This window comes from Varroa destructor, unplaced genomic scaffold, assembly GCF_002443255.2.
Source record: "Varroa destructor unplaced genomic scaffold, Vdes_3.0 BEIS01000001.1, whole genome shotgun sequence".
Taxonomy (NCBI): domain Eukaryota; kingdom Metazoa; phylum Arthropoda; class Arachnida; order Mesostigmata; family Varroidae; genus Varroa; species Varroa destructor.
The window spans coordinates 34,716,440-34,732,194 of record NW_019211454.1 but is presented as its reverse complement, the minus strand read 5'-3'; the positions used below and the strand labels follow the sequence as shown (position 1 = coordinate 34,732,194).

Genomic DNA, 15,755 nt, shown 5'->3' with positions numbered 1-15,755 from the left:
TGCTGCTGCTGCTGTTGTTGTTGTATCTACGATTGCCATGATAGCAGCGAGCAGAATACGTCACAACGAAATGATGGCAGACACCGTAATGCCTCTTCACTCACCTTCTAGCTTCAATAGAAGTTATTGCACAAGCCGATTTGAAATGATGGTACATCCATCTTGTCTGTACAAACTGCCTCAATTCTATGTGCTTCAATAGAGCTGTTCTCGATTTCACACGCTCACAAAGAATTAACAGCAATTCAACAGGAGAGCGACGGCTTTGGAGCCCAGGAAGGTACTACTTAGCCCACACAGAGCCGGTCTGATGAATGGGGCCAACGAAAGAAGGGCTAGCACGGAGTCTGTACCATTACAATCAGTAGTACCCCGTTATAGTAACTTAATGGCCGTTTGTGACAGGATTGACAATGCTGAGCTCGCATGTTTACATATATATATATATATATTCATTGTTGTGTTTTCTCACCGGCCATTCGCCTTACCCCCCCCCCCCCATTGCCTTTATGATTTTTTTCTAAGAGGGACCCAAATCAATCGGCAACTTCATTGTCAACTAATATTTAATATGCTAAAATAACCCATACACCGAAAAGTATACAATAAAGTGTATTAAACTGAACTGAAGAACACAAGTACATTCTGCCCGATAAAGAGCTGGAAAGGCGAAAGCTACCGTCAATCTCGGTTGCTAATAGTTTATTAAGCATCTTCCAAAGCAGTAGTCAAAAGAGTAAAATATATATAGATAATATATACGTTGCGTGCTTTTTGATGAGATATCCATTTAGTACCTGAAGTTTCATACTGCTGATTGATACTCGAAGAGACAACTTATTGGATCGAGTTCATAAATATATATGTAATGTTAAATAAGCAATTAAGTGAGTCATCAAGCGTAATTCTAAGCAGACTCTGACGCTTTACTACTGTTAAGTGAGGAGCCAATATAGGCAATTGCCATTTACTTAAGTAAATGACCGATCTATACGATTAGAGGCTACAAGAGAACATTTATTAGGGTTTTTTTTTCTGAAAACTGATGCGAGGTGGTATATCTACCTTACAATGGACTCCGGGCCTGAGTACGCTACATGAGTAATAAGGCTGTATGAACAAGAAGTAGATTTTTTCGAAAATCACTAGTAAAATGTTCCTTAAGTTAGTTAAACGGTAGGTTACAGTGGGCCTTGAGGATCTTCTCTATATTCTTACGTATTTGAGATTCCCAAGTAGTTAGAAATAATAACCTTTTCTATATATGAACAATGACAGTCGTTTATTGATGTAAATTGTTATAAAAAGTCATTGTGATTGTTATCATACGTGGATCTCGGCATGCTTTTCAATTAACCCGGCCCCTTTATTTAAGTTTCCCTTAATAACTTATAAATATGAAGTAATAATAATAAGCAGAGATTGTTTACGTTGATTTTTGTTTCATGATCATGTCTATCGTTTTGTCAGCAAAGTGCCCAATGTTAATGACAGGACACAATTCATTTATATGCATCTTTACAGAGAGTATAGGAAATTTTTGTTCTGAAAAAGCTTGTGTTTATCGGCCGTTGTCGCCTTAACCGCTACCGTTCGCACTTAACATTGCTTGCGTTGTTAGCTACGACAGTTGCAAGCAGTACCCGCGCTCTTCACCTCGATAAAAGCAGTGGAAGTCCTGTTGCAATTATAGAGCAACAGGGCTTTTTTTTTGCTGCCGATGGTGATCATATTCGACGATGGGTTGACCGTATTCGTATTTATAAAACGGCTGAAGAAAGATTCAAATCTCAGTGAGCCCAGCATATACACGTCGGTAGCTGACGTCAACGGTGGTCATGATGTTGATGGCGGTGGTGATGAAGCTTTCCTGGTAACTTCTATTGAACGCTTCACGCATTATTGCCATTTTTGCAACTAGTGTTGGTGTTTCTTCCACTACTGCCCCAGTAGCAGTTGTCTTCTCTACGACAGCCACTGTTCAGGCCGCTCGTAATGTTTGATGTGGCCCTATAAAATGATAGCCGACAGAAGGACAATGGCCATGGAGCCTGCAGCTGAAGCTACGCGATAGACTGGTCGCGCTGAATAAATGAGCGCAAAACACATGTTATTGTTACGTAATAGAACAATTAGTGTATGCATTTTTGAGATAGCTGTTCTACTACTACTACATACGTGTTGGGTTTGTTGTCGTTTTTACTTTTGGGGTTCCTCGTCGAATATACCGAGTCTATCGAGTACGTTCGATCAACAACACGACAGACGGCCAGACAAACACAGTCGTCACTGGCGCTGACTTAGATCGTACCCCTACCATTACCAACATGTAATAACAGCAGCTTATAGTACTCGTCGTTATCATACGGATTCTGAAGACGACATTGACCCTGGACTAGGTGCTGTGTTGATCGACGAAGTGATGAGTTGGGCCGAACCATCCGGACTTCGATCCGGACCATCGACTATGAAGCGTTTGAAATTATTACTATGGTTCCCACGGGTGTTGAAAGTTGCCTTACTGCATGTTTTTAAGGGTCACTTTGACTTGCATATGAAATCTCATTTATGCGCCATTGAATCGTTCTCTAGGCTTCTATCTTACAGTGAATTAGCGCTAGCGATTATTGTAAAATATAAGTATCTCCAATTTGTATATCATGCTAATGAAAACTTTTGATAAAACTATAAATACTTGGAAGTCTTAGTTTCGGAAGAGTCTGATTATGCCTTTAAGTAATGAGATTATTATTCAAGGGCTATTTTTTTTTTTTTTTTTTTTTAGTAACCAGGCAATTCGTGATTACATTTTTCAAGGTAAATGATTAGCTATGACGGTGACTTAAAGTCCAGGCTAGAGGAACTTGAACAGCCAAAAGGCAAAGGGTTTATGCATATCTGTGAAGATCTTTGACGATCACGTTCTTCATAGCTCTTCACTCCGAGTTCGTTCGTTAATGAATGTTTCTTGAACAATGGAAGGAGGACCTTTGCTAGCGCTATCATCGAAAAAGCTATGACGGCAGATTATGAGGGGTGGATCTGCCGACTCGAGTAATCAGGATTTTGGCTTGAAAAAAGACAGCTGCTATTCACGACGATTTCTACCACTACGGTTTGGTACTCGGTCGAATACTCCTGAGGAAAGGCGACGCCGATGAATTGATGGACTGTGTGCTGTCTCAGATCAACCTCGAACAGAAACTGGTGTCGATAAAGCAGAGTTAAACCGAACCGTGTGGCGCTGAGAGCCGCTTCCTGCTCCCAAGCTGGTAGCCATTGAGTGAGAAATATGTCGCCGAGAAATCTGAAGGCCACGGGCGAAGTCAAACGAAGGCTTGACGTCATCACGGGTAGCTTCAGAGTGATTGCATACTAACTCGTCTGTTTATCCGTCCTGCTGTATCGGGTCGAGTTATGCCACATCCTGCTACCCTATCGCTCTGTTAGACGGATAAACAGTCAGACTATTTTCGTCCTTTGGCCAGAAGAGTCCTTACGACGTTCTAGTGCTTAGCCCACTTAACACGTGTGACCTGGCCTAAGCGAGTCGATGTGTTGAGGCTACTGGCACGGGACGAGAAATGCTGTTGTCAAGACAACAGCTCAAATGGCGTGAATGGCAGAAGAAGATACCAGGCGGCTTTTGGAATTGACGCACGCTATGACTCCCTCGACTTGAGGGATGCACGATGACACTTACGGGAATCTATCCCTGTCGACTGCTGTGTCTTTGTCGCGTAGATGTTGAAGGGGTTAAATTAAAGAAAACCTAGAAACCTTGCATGTAGATTCAGCTATCCTTTTTAACAAGTGATCCTTTGCGTGCTCGTTTATTGGAGAGGACTTGAGATGATTGAGGACATTTTTTTTGGCATGACAGGGCACAGCACACCTAAGAGAAGTAATGAATATCGCCGGGCTACTATATTTTGTTACGAATTTCTACTGCAGCTTCCAATAAAAAAACTCTCTGCAATAACATTTAGAATTTTCATTTAAGCCTTCTTGACTCGCCGTTTAATTTCGTGTTTAGCGATGCTATGGTACAATAAGACTGTTTCGTATACCAATTCAACACTATAAATAAACTGAGAAGTTCCTCTAGTTGTAGTATCCGTCCGCCCTAATGAACGGAAATTCTCACTTAAATATTCAATCATTTTCTGAAATGTATTACCAACTCGTACTTGAATCGCATTGCAAATGGCGAACAGAAAAAGCCGAACATCGGATATATCCGTGCTACCGAACGAAGTTTAGAGACCGAAAAGTTAAGCAACGAGTACAATGGAAGTAAGCAGGTCCGTGTTTCCTGGAACGGCAGCCGTACATCGCGAAAACCCTATGTCTTCATAAAAAGCGCTTCATAAGCACACCTCAGGCCTCACACCTGCGCGTTGCGCAGAGGAAGGCACAGAAGTTGGAAGGTTGGCCAATTTTGGACGATCTTTCGCTAACGCCGGTTGTCCGTAACTGGGACTCAATTAAGTCGTTGTATCATATTGAGTGGCGGCCGTCATTGGACAGCTGTAGAGCTGCCTTTGCTCCTTTTATGTTCGCTAGAGAATCTATGATGTCGGCATCGCCATCGTCCTTGGGCGGGTGGCTCTACGAGACGTTAGGCCATATCGACACGGTACATGCCATTGTAGTGCTGTCCCTTATAGCGAAGCCGTATCGCGTGATGTGGTTTAAGTGCTCGTACGCTCTTCCGCCATAGCCTGAGCTCCTGCATCTGCGGACCGTAGGTTAGCACAGGACAGGCGAAATCAGTGTATTTAGAGTTTATCGGGGCTGCTATTACAGAAGTTCAGAAGCAGTGGTATTCTATAAGCAGTAACGATGGTGGCACGCTATCCTATTTGTTATCGTTAATTTATTCCTAGATGTTAAGTTTACCTCGAAGCATTGAACCTTGAAACATTGAAACAAAAACGACTACTATAGCTCTACTCCATATTAAACTAGCATCCACTCGTCACTATCATCATTACTAACTGTGCTTTAAATCTCACAAATTTTATCTCGCAGCCAATCTTTATCTTTATTTTTTAAAGATTCCCCATGGATCAACAAGTTACTTCCTGTTTGAAAACAAATGTCTTCGTTGGTCGATCTGTTTACTTGATCAGCTAATAGCATTTTTACCTTCAATGACTCCTCCGCTTACCTGAGACTGCTCACTCATAAACTGTAATTATATCGAAAGTAGGATTTTATATTCAGACCCGTTACGAATTGGTTCAGCGTTCGAATCATTTATTCCGTATACTGTCTAGGGAAGCGCGCGACCAATCGACATTATTCCTGGCTAATGTTATAGTCTTTGCAGTTTGTTGTTTTGTACTGCAATTGTCTAAGCAAGCGATTTTCACCCGGACGGCTACCGTCGCCGTAAACTTATATTAGAAGGTAAACTAGCGGTGTTAGCTTAATTAAATGCTGATTCTAGCGTCTGGCTAGTATCGGCTGTCGCTAATCACAAACGACATGCTTTTTACCATCTCTAGTGCCAGCTATCACCATAGGCAATGGCGGCTTTATTGCAGTAGCCGTTTCTAGCTAATAGAGTAAGTAATTGCGCGTGAGTGGCGGAAGGAAACGGGATAAGACGATAAGAAAATGGCGGAAGTGCTACATGGCACGGATATACTCACGGTAATTTGTTCCAATGATGAAATCTATGGCGTATTGCCCGATTAGACGAGCTGCCGGCTGAAGCAATCTCTTCCTTCCTATTTTTCCCTGTTCGATCTATTGTTCGACTGCTCGCGTTCGGCTCTTCCGTATCTTGCCCCTCAGATAAAACTATTCTCTTCTTGAACTAAGCAACGTTACAGACAAAAATCTTCGCTAGATCCGTTGCAGTGCGCTTATTTGCTACTTTTTGTTATCCATTATCCTCATTGCATAGGGAGGGATAAGAAACAGTCCTCTTTTGTTAAGAAGTAGTTTGTTTGTGTTGAGGGGGCAAAGGCGCCTCAGTACGAGACTTGTGTGATGATTCGCTAGGCTCGTACCGCTAGCAGCTCCGTAAGACAAAGGTCTCGTTGAAATCAATGCAAATGCTCGCCGTCTAGTGAATAATCCAAGTATAAGTTTCACGAGTTATTGGAGCCGGCAGAGTGTAGTAAATCCAGCGACCTATGATTATCTACTTTACGATTTACAACTTACTATTATATTTCCTTTTAAATGATAAACCGAGTGTTTGCTGTCTCATTGTTGCGATTCTCGTGCGCCTTTATTGCGCGTTCCTTTTCCCCTTTCACCCATTATTGCTCTTATTATTGTTCTACAAATAAAAATGCCACTAGCAGCAAGATAAAAAAATTAAGTATTAAAAAAATATTTCTCTAATTATTTAGTGGCGTCGTTGTTACTATTATTATTATTATTATTCGTTGTTTTGAATGCTCCTCGCGTATTGGTGGCTTGCGCCTTTACGGTACCGTTCGATATTTAGTTATATCAAATTTTCGTCCCTGCGAACAGTTGAAACACAGTACAACATCTATTTAGGGGAAACGACTGAAAAAGATTTACGCTGATCCGCTTTATAGCTCTCGAGACGCTGCACGTAAGTGGGGGTTGTGGGACAGTATCAGTACAGGATAACGTGCAATATCAAGATATCCGAATTAGCACAAACATGCGTAGAATTATCGATGAACAAAATTTCGAATTCAAGACTACGCTTACTTTGTTCCAGTATAGCTTTTAGTCCCATAGAACAACAATGTAACAAATACTTACTATTATGACAAGCAAATGGGTGGCTAAACATTTTGTTCGTGTTGGCAAAAAGGTCAGTTTTACTTAACAAGTCAGTAGTTCAACGAAACAAACAAATCGATACTATTGATTTGCCTTATAATTGTGAGTTTACAGTGGGCTCGGTGCTGGGGACGTTCTTTTTGTAATAGCGAGAATAACTCAATGATCGGTGAACGTTTGGCAATTGGCTAACGAGGGGCTGTCAAAAACGACTGAAAAACAATAGCACTGTATACCAACTAGCCCGTTGAGCATTAGTCGCAGCTGTAACAGAAAAAGTGCATTAGTAAAAGTGCACAGCTTGGCGAGAGTACGCTGGGAACACATTACGAGATTCCCTATTTTTCCCAACGGTACGGCTTTGCTGACCGTACCGCAGAGTCACGCTACTGCGTATCAATGAGCAGGATGATTCAGGCGGAGAAGAGACTAGTCGTTTAACTAGGATACTTGGGTTATTCTAGTTTGAGCGAAGTTGGCATGAGTTAACTTTCTACCCATTCTCTCAATAGCCGTCACGGTCGCAGAATGTTTCCTAATCGCCGGCATCATTGGGACCACAACCGTCAGTTCTGTTTGCAAAGACGTTCGAACGGCGGGCTTCCTGCGGAACGCCGCTAGCACAAAATACTTGTCACTTTTTCGGGCAACGTGATAGGTTGAAGCCATCGAGCACTAACCCGAAGGAGGACAGGCAACGAGACCTTAAACGAACGGAGCGTGCGCTGTTATAATAGGACGGGTTTCGGGAAGGAAACAGGAGATGCCGCTGACACAGGAAAAGTTCTTCCATTTTTCCGATGACGAGCCACAGAAAGCGCCCTTTTTACTAACATAGGTATATCGGTAATACGACCTAGAAAGGTAGAAAGACAGAATCAACTTAACGAACATGACAGGATAAGTTTAGCTCATTACACCACTAATCAGATTAAGTACTTAGGGAATTAATAGTCTATTGTTCTTTAAAGATAGATTGGTTATTATTAACAAAATGAAGTCTGTTCTGCCTCGATGACGATCGTGGTAGTAATGATCTAGAAATAACGTTGTTTTTTGTTCAAGTTTAATTTAGATTCATCGTAATCCTGCCATGGTACGGCTAGATCTTTTCCAAAACCAGTTCCATCCATCCATCGTGGTCCATATGTGTGCTTTTGAGCCAAGGGTATTGAAAAGGATTATTAGTGTGTAAATGCTCCATAGGCCTAAGTTGAGGAAGATGATCTTTAGGGATGTCGATTAAGTTCGTTGTTCGTTTAGACGGCGCGGTGTTACATAGAGAAGATTAAGTCAGCGAAAGAGGTGCAGATATATACAATGTATGTGATCATTTACGGACGAACCTGTTGGTAGACTAGATGAAAACATCTAGACTGGGGTGCCGTTGTACATTCTCTTAGCTGGGACCGGTTTCCATGTCCCGAAACTGACGCTAACTATACACTGCTAGATATATGAGGAAATTAATTTTAGCATTTTGGCGAACATGATTGAAAAGTTTATGCCACGTGTTCGATCCGACAAGAGGTCCATCCGATTGTTTTTAAGCAACCCTGTGTGGTGAGAGCGTGCTAAAACAGTTGGGAAAAGTAATAGTCTACTAAAATGCGATACTAGAGATTTCTCAATGTAATTCATATAGAGATATAAAAAAAAAAATAGTGTTACAATGTAATAATATACCAAAAGCGCGACTTCGGCAGTGTACTCGAGGTACAGCAATTTTCGCCTAACGACTATTACCGTAATAGGTCATGATCATTGGACAACCTGCATGATCGGGAGCTGTCAATTGTAGTGTGCCAGCCAAACACATAGCTATCAGCGAGTACTATCAGAGACAGTCAGAATCCTGAGTGAGAACAACGATGATAAAATAAATCTTGAAAATGTAAAGGAACGGAACACGACGTGCCTAGACAATATTTGGCATGTTACTGTCATTTTGTTAGTTCTCCTGTCTCAATCTACGCTCTATTTCTTTCACATAGCCTGTAGCTTACTATGATAGAATAGAATAATGAAAATAGGCCGTCTGAACAAAATGATTCATTCTTATCCGAAAAATGGAAGGTTGACAGTGAGAAATAATAACTAAAAATTGCAAGTGATCATTAGCTACGGCCTTATCCTTGTCCTTTAAACAAAAGTCCTCGATTGTTGAGTCGCTTATCCCAACATCTTTTCTTTCTACTATTATAGCCTCACCAAAAATGAGCTGTATTTAAGATAACCTAAGAGCATTATATACAAAAAAAAAAAGTAACAATCTATGAAGTTGCGAGTTTCGTAACGACTAGCTTGAAACGCTTCACGTCGACGACAAACGTCGTCTTGAAGGGTATTATGATACCAGTGTTTATCAGCTACATTCTACCCATTGCTGATTAGCGTTAACTTCTGGCTACAGCGATAACTATATTAAAAAAAAAAACCTAACTATAATAATAAAAAGTTGATGGCTATCTCTGTAAGAGGCACGAAACAAGCGCTGCAAATTTTATCATAAATATTATGACCGGTTTAGAATCATACGTATCCTATGACGAATGCTAACAGAAAAGGTAATTTCATTGTGATATACTATATTGGAGAATATCCACGAAAGGGTTTGGAGCAAGTCGAACTTCGGTTTGTCTGTGCATTAGCCTGTAGCTAAAACCGTAGTTATTGTACCTTCAAACCAACTGGCGTGGCCTCTGTTAGCATTAGGAGAGGCTCTCACCATCATCGTCAACAGATGATGCCTGCCCGTGGGAGGGTCCGCTTTGTTTGGCTGGTTTTTTCGAACAAACGCGAGCGCCAAACGCAGCGCACATTGACTGCTATCTTAAGTATTTAGAATCAGTTAACCAACCGCCCGGACCACTCATGCCAGTTGGTGATGTTCGGCTGCCGACGCCGCTGTTGAACTCTTCGCGATGTCTGTCCTCTCTTCTGCTCTGTATCTTCTTCCGAATCTTCATTCTTAGCGAATTCTGCTGCGCTTGATCTAACTGAATGTGTGCGCCCTTTAGTTGTCACCACTGCCCCGTTGCTCCCAGGGGAAGCGCAAGGCAATTCTAGTCGCCTCCTTTGCTAGTAGCGCGAAACAATAGTACCGGTAAGTAGTGGCAGAAGCTTTGCCGCCAATTTTTCTCTGAGAAGATGCGTCAGTCGTAGGTTTATGCCGTTTTGGACGAGCTTGACTGGACCATCCAAATGGTCACCGAACTCCTTGATTCCTTCGGAGGCCACGGCGTCGATATCGCCGGTCAGCCGCTCCGGCAGCGGCGACTTCATCAATTCGCGCCCCCTCGTTCGTCTTCGCTTCGTTGTCGACGTCGCAAAAACTCCTGGCTTCTTTTTAGACGTTTCAACATCCCGTTAGGGCAGGCACTGTCGGGCCACGCGCAGACGAACAGATAACTAGCCGTAACAAAGAGCTAAGCATGTCATACGAGATAATCACCACACTGAAGCCATAGAAACGAATGGTCGAACATGACCAAACGAAGGGGCAAAGGTTGCAGTGGGGCTAATAAAGAGCCAGGGATATATTGTGGCCGTTGCGTTTGCCTTTGTAAGTACAAGCGCTTTGCTAAACCATATATCAAACACGATAGTTGGTTATAGTGCGTCAATGAAACGTACCCATGTCCCTAACCAGGGTTCTTGGTTGCCTGATTTTGCTTAATCATTTTAGAATGATATAGCGAAAACATGGGGAAGTTATGATGATTGAGCAGTTGTCTACTGTTAAACAACTATTAACGAGACCACCAGCGATTCACAGTTGATGTCCAGAGCTCGGAAAAAATAGAATGAAACGGACCGGGCTTTGCAAGTTAAAAAAACATTAGAAAGAAATAACTTATCAAGTATTTGAAAAAAAAATTTAAACTAAGTTCGATGTGGAACAGTTTATTAAGAAATGATTCGGTTCTATAGCGTGTCTTGCTTAATTTCTAATGTAACACAATTGATAATAATGAAACATTGTTGGCAGCGGCCACTCGAGTGGCTTTTCCGATGGTTTCACTTAAGACATCTAACGCTTGCATAACATACTATTAAGAGATTAGCTCGTCCTTTAAGTGGACAGTTCACACTTGTGGCTACGTCTCCACTAAAGAAAGTAGCCGATCTCTACCATGCTAACGTGAACTATGTATTATAGGTAATTGAAAAAAAAGCTCATTGAACTTTTCTTTTTGTAGATTTTTATCGCACGATGCCTTCCCTAAGTAAAAGAATCTTCGTTTTCAGCAAAGGCGTTCTCCAACCTACGTTTTTAAAAAAAAAACTATTACGAGGCCGCTGGGAATTTTTATGTAGGCGGCTATCCAGAAGAGACTAATGGCTGAGGATTCCGTATCGCGGATTGCTGTGCACACTCATTTCTGGTTACGGTTATGTCCTCTTGTGCCAGTTTAACAGAGAAGCAGGAACGCTAGTTTTTAACAGTTTTACGCTTATACTTTAGCAGCTGCTGCGTGTCACCAAACGTCCTCCATCGTGTCGTTAAATACACGAATATTGCAAACTTCCCGAAAAAAAAAGGTTTAGTGAAGGACTGCACTGCAACATCTTTCCGACAGAACCTATTTGCTGCGTCCTATGGAATCGCAAGTCGTAGCGATCATCGCAATCGCAAAAAGTACCACATCGTTTTCTGCTGATCGCAAAAAATTCGCTCGGGTAGGCTTGTATATGCCGCTGTGATAACTTAGTGGATAACGTATTTACGTGCTAACTTTAGCGACGAGTTGTAACCTAGGTTCGAGCCCGGGCGTTGACAGAATTTGATTTCTGCTGGAAGCCAGCCAGCCAGCCAGCCAGCCAGCCAGCCATCTATCTCTCTGATGCAATATTCCTAACGGCGATACCAGATGTAAAACTCGAAACGTTGAAGTAGACTAATGTGTGTTCTGATGCTTACCGTTTTCTGTTTCTTTGAATGGAAGTACCCATGGATATTTTATTTTTGATCAAATATTCGGCGACTTCGTAAAATAATTCCTTTGTAGATGCTTGTTGTGGCCAATGGCGAGCGTTTCATTATTGAATGAAAGGAAACGGAAGGATGATTGCTTCTGCTAAATATTTCATGCGTGTACGAACAATTCCGAGGGCAGAGTTCAAAATTATGTCCTGTTTACTGCAGCACACTCGACACGGATGTCGGAAAATCTTGAAAAACGTATCACTGGTAAGCCTATAGATATACGAGAGGGTCAACAATTTTATGAGATACTTGCTGATTTTCCTACTAATTTGTGCTTCTTCTCTTTTGTCATACAAAACTAAAAGGAAATTGTTTAATAGCTTATTACAGGCTTATGAACCGTGAAAAAGGCAGAAAACAAAAGTTGGACAACAATTGGCTCATGTTTCTTTGTTTCACGCGCCAACAATTTGAAGGTGGCAGAGAGAATAAACACTGAGCGTTTATAGGTAGCTTCTGCAAGCGATGTTTCTGAAGTGTGAAAAAGCTGGGCGGTAAAGAACAGCGTGGCGAGCCTGCCGAGGAACTAGCTCACTTCCCAGCGAATAACCGCTTCCTACCATTGTACTGATGAGAGGAAGATAATTTGTACGTTGAATTACCAGTCCTCATGTTCCAGGCTTCGCTGCGTCAAGATTGCCTTAGCAGACAGTGGCGGTAGCGTATAACCTCTCTCACTTTTCCGAATGAAGGCTGCCAAGGAAGCTCGGGCTTACTAGCCGGCTGAACTACTTATAAAGCTTACAAAGGGGCTAAACTACCACTTTGTGGGTGAAGAGTTATAATCGCAATTTTGTTACTGTGGGAGCAGCAGAAGAATGACTAACATTAGCTTTGTTATCATTCTCGTCCTCGTAGCCATCTGGCGACTGTTATTGTTAATAATGATCGTTACGGTTATAATGACAGTGATGACGATGATAAAATACGGAGTGTGTTGGAATCCTCTGCATGGCCCTGGCCTATGAAGCGCTAATTTTTTTGTATAAACTCAGCACTAACTGGGTTAGTTCCAACTTGATCACGATCGTTTATTTCGAGTTAGCATAAGTTGTAGGTCGGAACAACAGCGGGAACGCAAAGATCAGGATGTGGCCTATGAATTATGGCACAATGTATGCGTGCTTCAGGCAGCGAAAAATAGATGGGCTGGAGAGGCCGCGTGTGTCTCACGACAACAGGATTCTGTTCCAAGCGGCGGCCCAAGTGTCAAAAGTGCACAAGTAAATGCGCGCATTCTAATATAATGTGGACAATTAACGTGGACAATGGGAATAATACAAAGATGTTTCCTCGTCCTTTGCCGTTTCTCCGGGGTGTTTCTTTACTGTTATAACAATATGAAGGCCGAACAGCTTTTTTGGCCTGCCGCCGATCAGAACCGAAACTCGGGATGCGGTAAAACGTACAAGGCTTAATGTGCTACGCGGGACAGAAGATCTGATTACGCCTGTCGAGTGTACGGATATAGGTGCCTCGCTGAGCGAATGGCTAGCGTACTAGCGCCGCTATCTCTCGAAGGAGCACCGGTGCGCTTCGTCATCTATTGCTGCAAGTGACAGTCACGGGTGCCACCATCTGCGGCCGAAAGACAGGGCATTGCTTTTGTACCCAACCGGCCTTACTTGCTACAATACGTCATTTGCAGATGTAAAAACAGATGGGAAAAGAGGGGCGAGGTCGACAAGAGTGGTCCTATGAAGCGTTTCTTGGTAGCTTTTGTGGATAAGGAGATCATTGAGGACGTGCTTGGTTTGTGCCACATATCCGAGTACCTTGCACTCATATGTCATCTTTGTGGTAATATATCCGATTATTCTTCAACGGCCTGAACTACCTCACGCTTACCCCTTTCGCCTACTGCTCCTGCTGCCGCAGTGCTAGTCGCGGTCGACAACCTTGCCACCCATATGCCTCTCATAAAAAAGGCTTCGAAGGTATGAACGTCTCTGCGTGTTTAGCATGTTTGCATAGAGCGCGCTGCTTACCCTTTAAGTTTCTTTTTGGCTTGATGCACCGTTTACTCTTCTGTCACCTGTCAATAGTAGCAGCAGTAGCCGTATGACCTGGCAATATGGGTAGAATCGGTCGACGGAAGCGACCGTCGCTGCGGTGCTTTCAGTTGCGGCCACTGTTATAATGCTGGGGGCACTGTGGCGCACTGGCTAGGCCCGGGCTGGATACTACTGAAGTGAAGGATGTGAACCAGAAGAAAGCACGAAAAGAGCGAAAACATTTGCTGAAAGGAGTCGAGAGAGTCGTGCGAATATAAGTAGGCGGAGGAAGAGGAGGTGCTATTAAAATGGGCCTGAAAGGATTTTGAGGGCCTGTGAAACTACAGGTAATTTTAAATCCTGAAGCTCTTCCGGGTGAACGAAAGCAAATTGAAGTTGTTGTATCGTTTGCATTAGCGGCTATCTGGATACAATCAGAAACTGTTGAAACATTCCGTGGATAATTTTTTATCGATAATGAGTAATATTTGTCCAACGATGACAGGTACCGACAGAGGCGATCAGGCAAAACGCTACCTTGGCGAACATTCTGAATGCTAGCGGCGTTTTGAACAGGACCTGTAAAATATAGGTTCAGGTTCCTTCTCGTCATTTGCATAATACTTTTTATCACTGAGGTGAAAAACAACGCACTGTTCGTAATTGTAAGATTGCCTATACAAGAATATCCCATTAATGATAGATCTTTATCTGTCAGTCGAAACTTCTAGATAGTATCCACTGCAATCGAACTTGTCATGTCCCAGTATCGCTGTGATGGTACTTCGGGCCGTCTCGTGCGGCGGGGGATCTAGTTACGCAGAGTATCATATAGGTTTGTATTCTATTTAGCGTGTGAAGTTACTATTTAGAACAGAGTTGAATTTTATCAGATTCAACTTATATCGTTTGATTTAGACTTTATAGAACATACATGTGTTTCCAAATTACAGTTTCCATCAAGCACAAGGCAAAATATCCATGCAGATCGAGAATATCTCTGATTAACCGGACTTACATCAGGTACGGTAAGTATAATTATTAGGGAATATCTAAGTTGCAGAAAGAAAGATGTTTATATTTTACCTCAGTTTCTGTTTCTACTTGAAGATATAGCTGGTGCACTTAGAAAGCGGTTAAATATTCAAAATTATCGGCAAAAACAGTCGGCGAACAAACCTGTATCAAATGAATCGTTCTCACTCAGTAAGCTTTCAGGACCGCATGAACACACCATCAGCCCCAGATGCCACGGGGAGGCAATAACTCTCATTATACGAAATCTCAACTAGCATACACTCTTGTCCTCAAGGAGAAAGACAAAACGCAGCTGAAATGATCGTGGTACATAGAGGTGGAATAACATATTTCTGGGGAATTATTTTACATTCTGGGTAGTTGGGCGTCGTATCGTGGGGAACAATCTTCCACTGCACGTTCTGATTACGCGATCACCGCCCTATTCTGGCTCAGCGACATCTGTAATGCATCAGAGACTTAATTAAGCCATACTACTGACAACTATTTGGGTTTATCTATGGCAATAAATAACGGAATATTCTTATTAAGACACTTTGTTATCTTTCGGCTAATTATTTCTGGGTAATAGTAAAATCAATGTTAATATTAATTGAAATAAGCCCGCGCTTATGAAGATTTTGTCTCATCTCTAATTTAAACCAGACGTATTAAAATAATAGGCGCTCGTCTTTGAGCAACTGTGTGTATGTAAGCTATGCAGAGGACGCATAAAAATGCTAAGCTATATCACCGAGTGTCGTTCAGCAATAGAAGTCTCTGCTGTGTATGTCGAAATTTGCCGCTGGTAAATATCTAAGTAACGTGTTTTTCCGGCAGCTTCATTCAAAATAAAGTCTAAAAAATGTACAGTGGTCCCCCTCTGTTCTCTAGCGTTTAGAACTGGGTGACTGACAGTGAAAATTTACCGTTATACGTTATCGTTAGAAAATTTCCTTTTATATCGATATGGT

General features: G+C 42.2%; 1 protein-coding gene and 1 long non-coding RNA gene across 15 annotated transcripts in view; one reads left to right on the top strand and one right to left on the bottom strand.

Moving 5' to 3' along the window:
* The window catches only part of LOC111243831 (uncharacterized), a 158,598-nt gene that overhangs the window by 24,347 nt on the left and 118,496 nt on the right, over window positions 1-15,755 (top strand). For 7 of the 14 annotated variants that reach the window (XM_086978183.1, XM_086978185.1, XM_022790005.2 and 4 more), the window contains exon 2: window positions 14,718-14,792. The exons of the other annotated variants lie outside the window; for them this stretch is intronic. Coding sequence is in view for 1 of the 7 variants with exons in the window: in XM_086978180.1 (XP_086834306.1) it covers window positions 14,718-14,792 (75 nt within the window). In the remaining 6 variants the exon portion in view is untranslated. The remainder of the gene's footprint in view (window positions 1-14,717; window positions 14,793-15,755) is intronic. 14 annotated transcript variants of the gene reach the window in all.
* On the bottom strand, window positions 3,901-6,340 carry LOC147758557 (uncharacterized). The gene is made up of 2 exons (XR_015319620.1): window positions 5,661-6,340; window positions 3,901-4,738 (listed from the first exon to the last, which is right to left on the bottom strand). It is a non-coding gene; the product is annotated as an uncharacterized LOC147758557 (long non-coding RNA).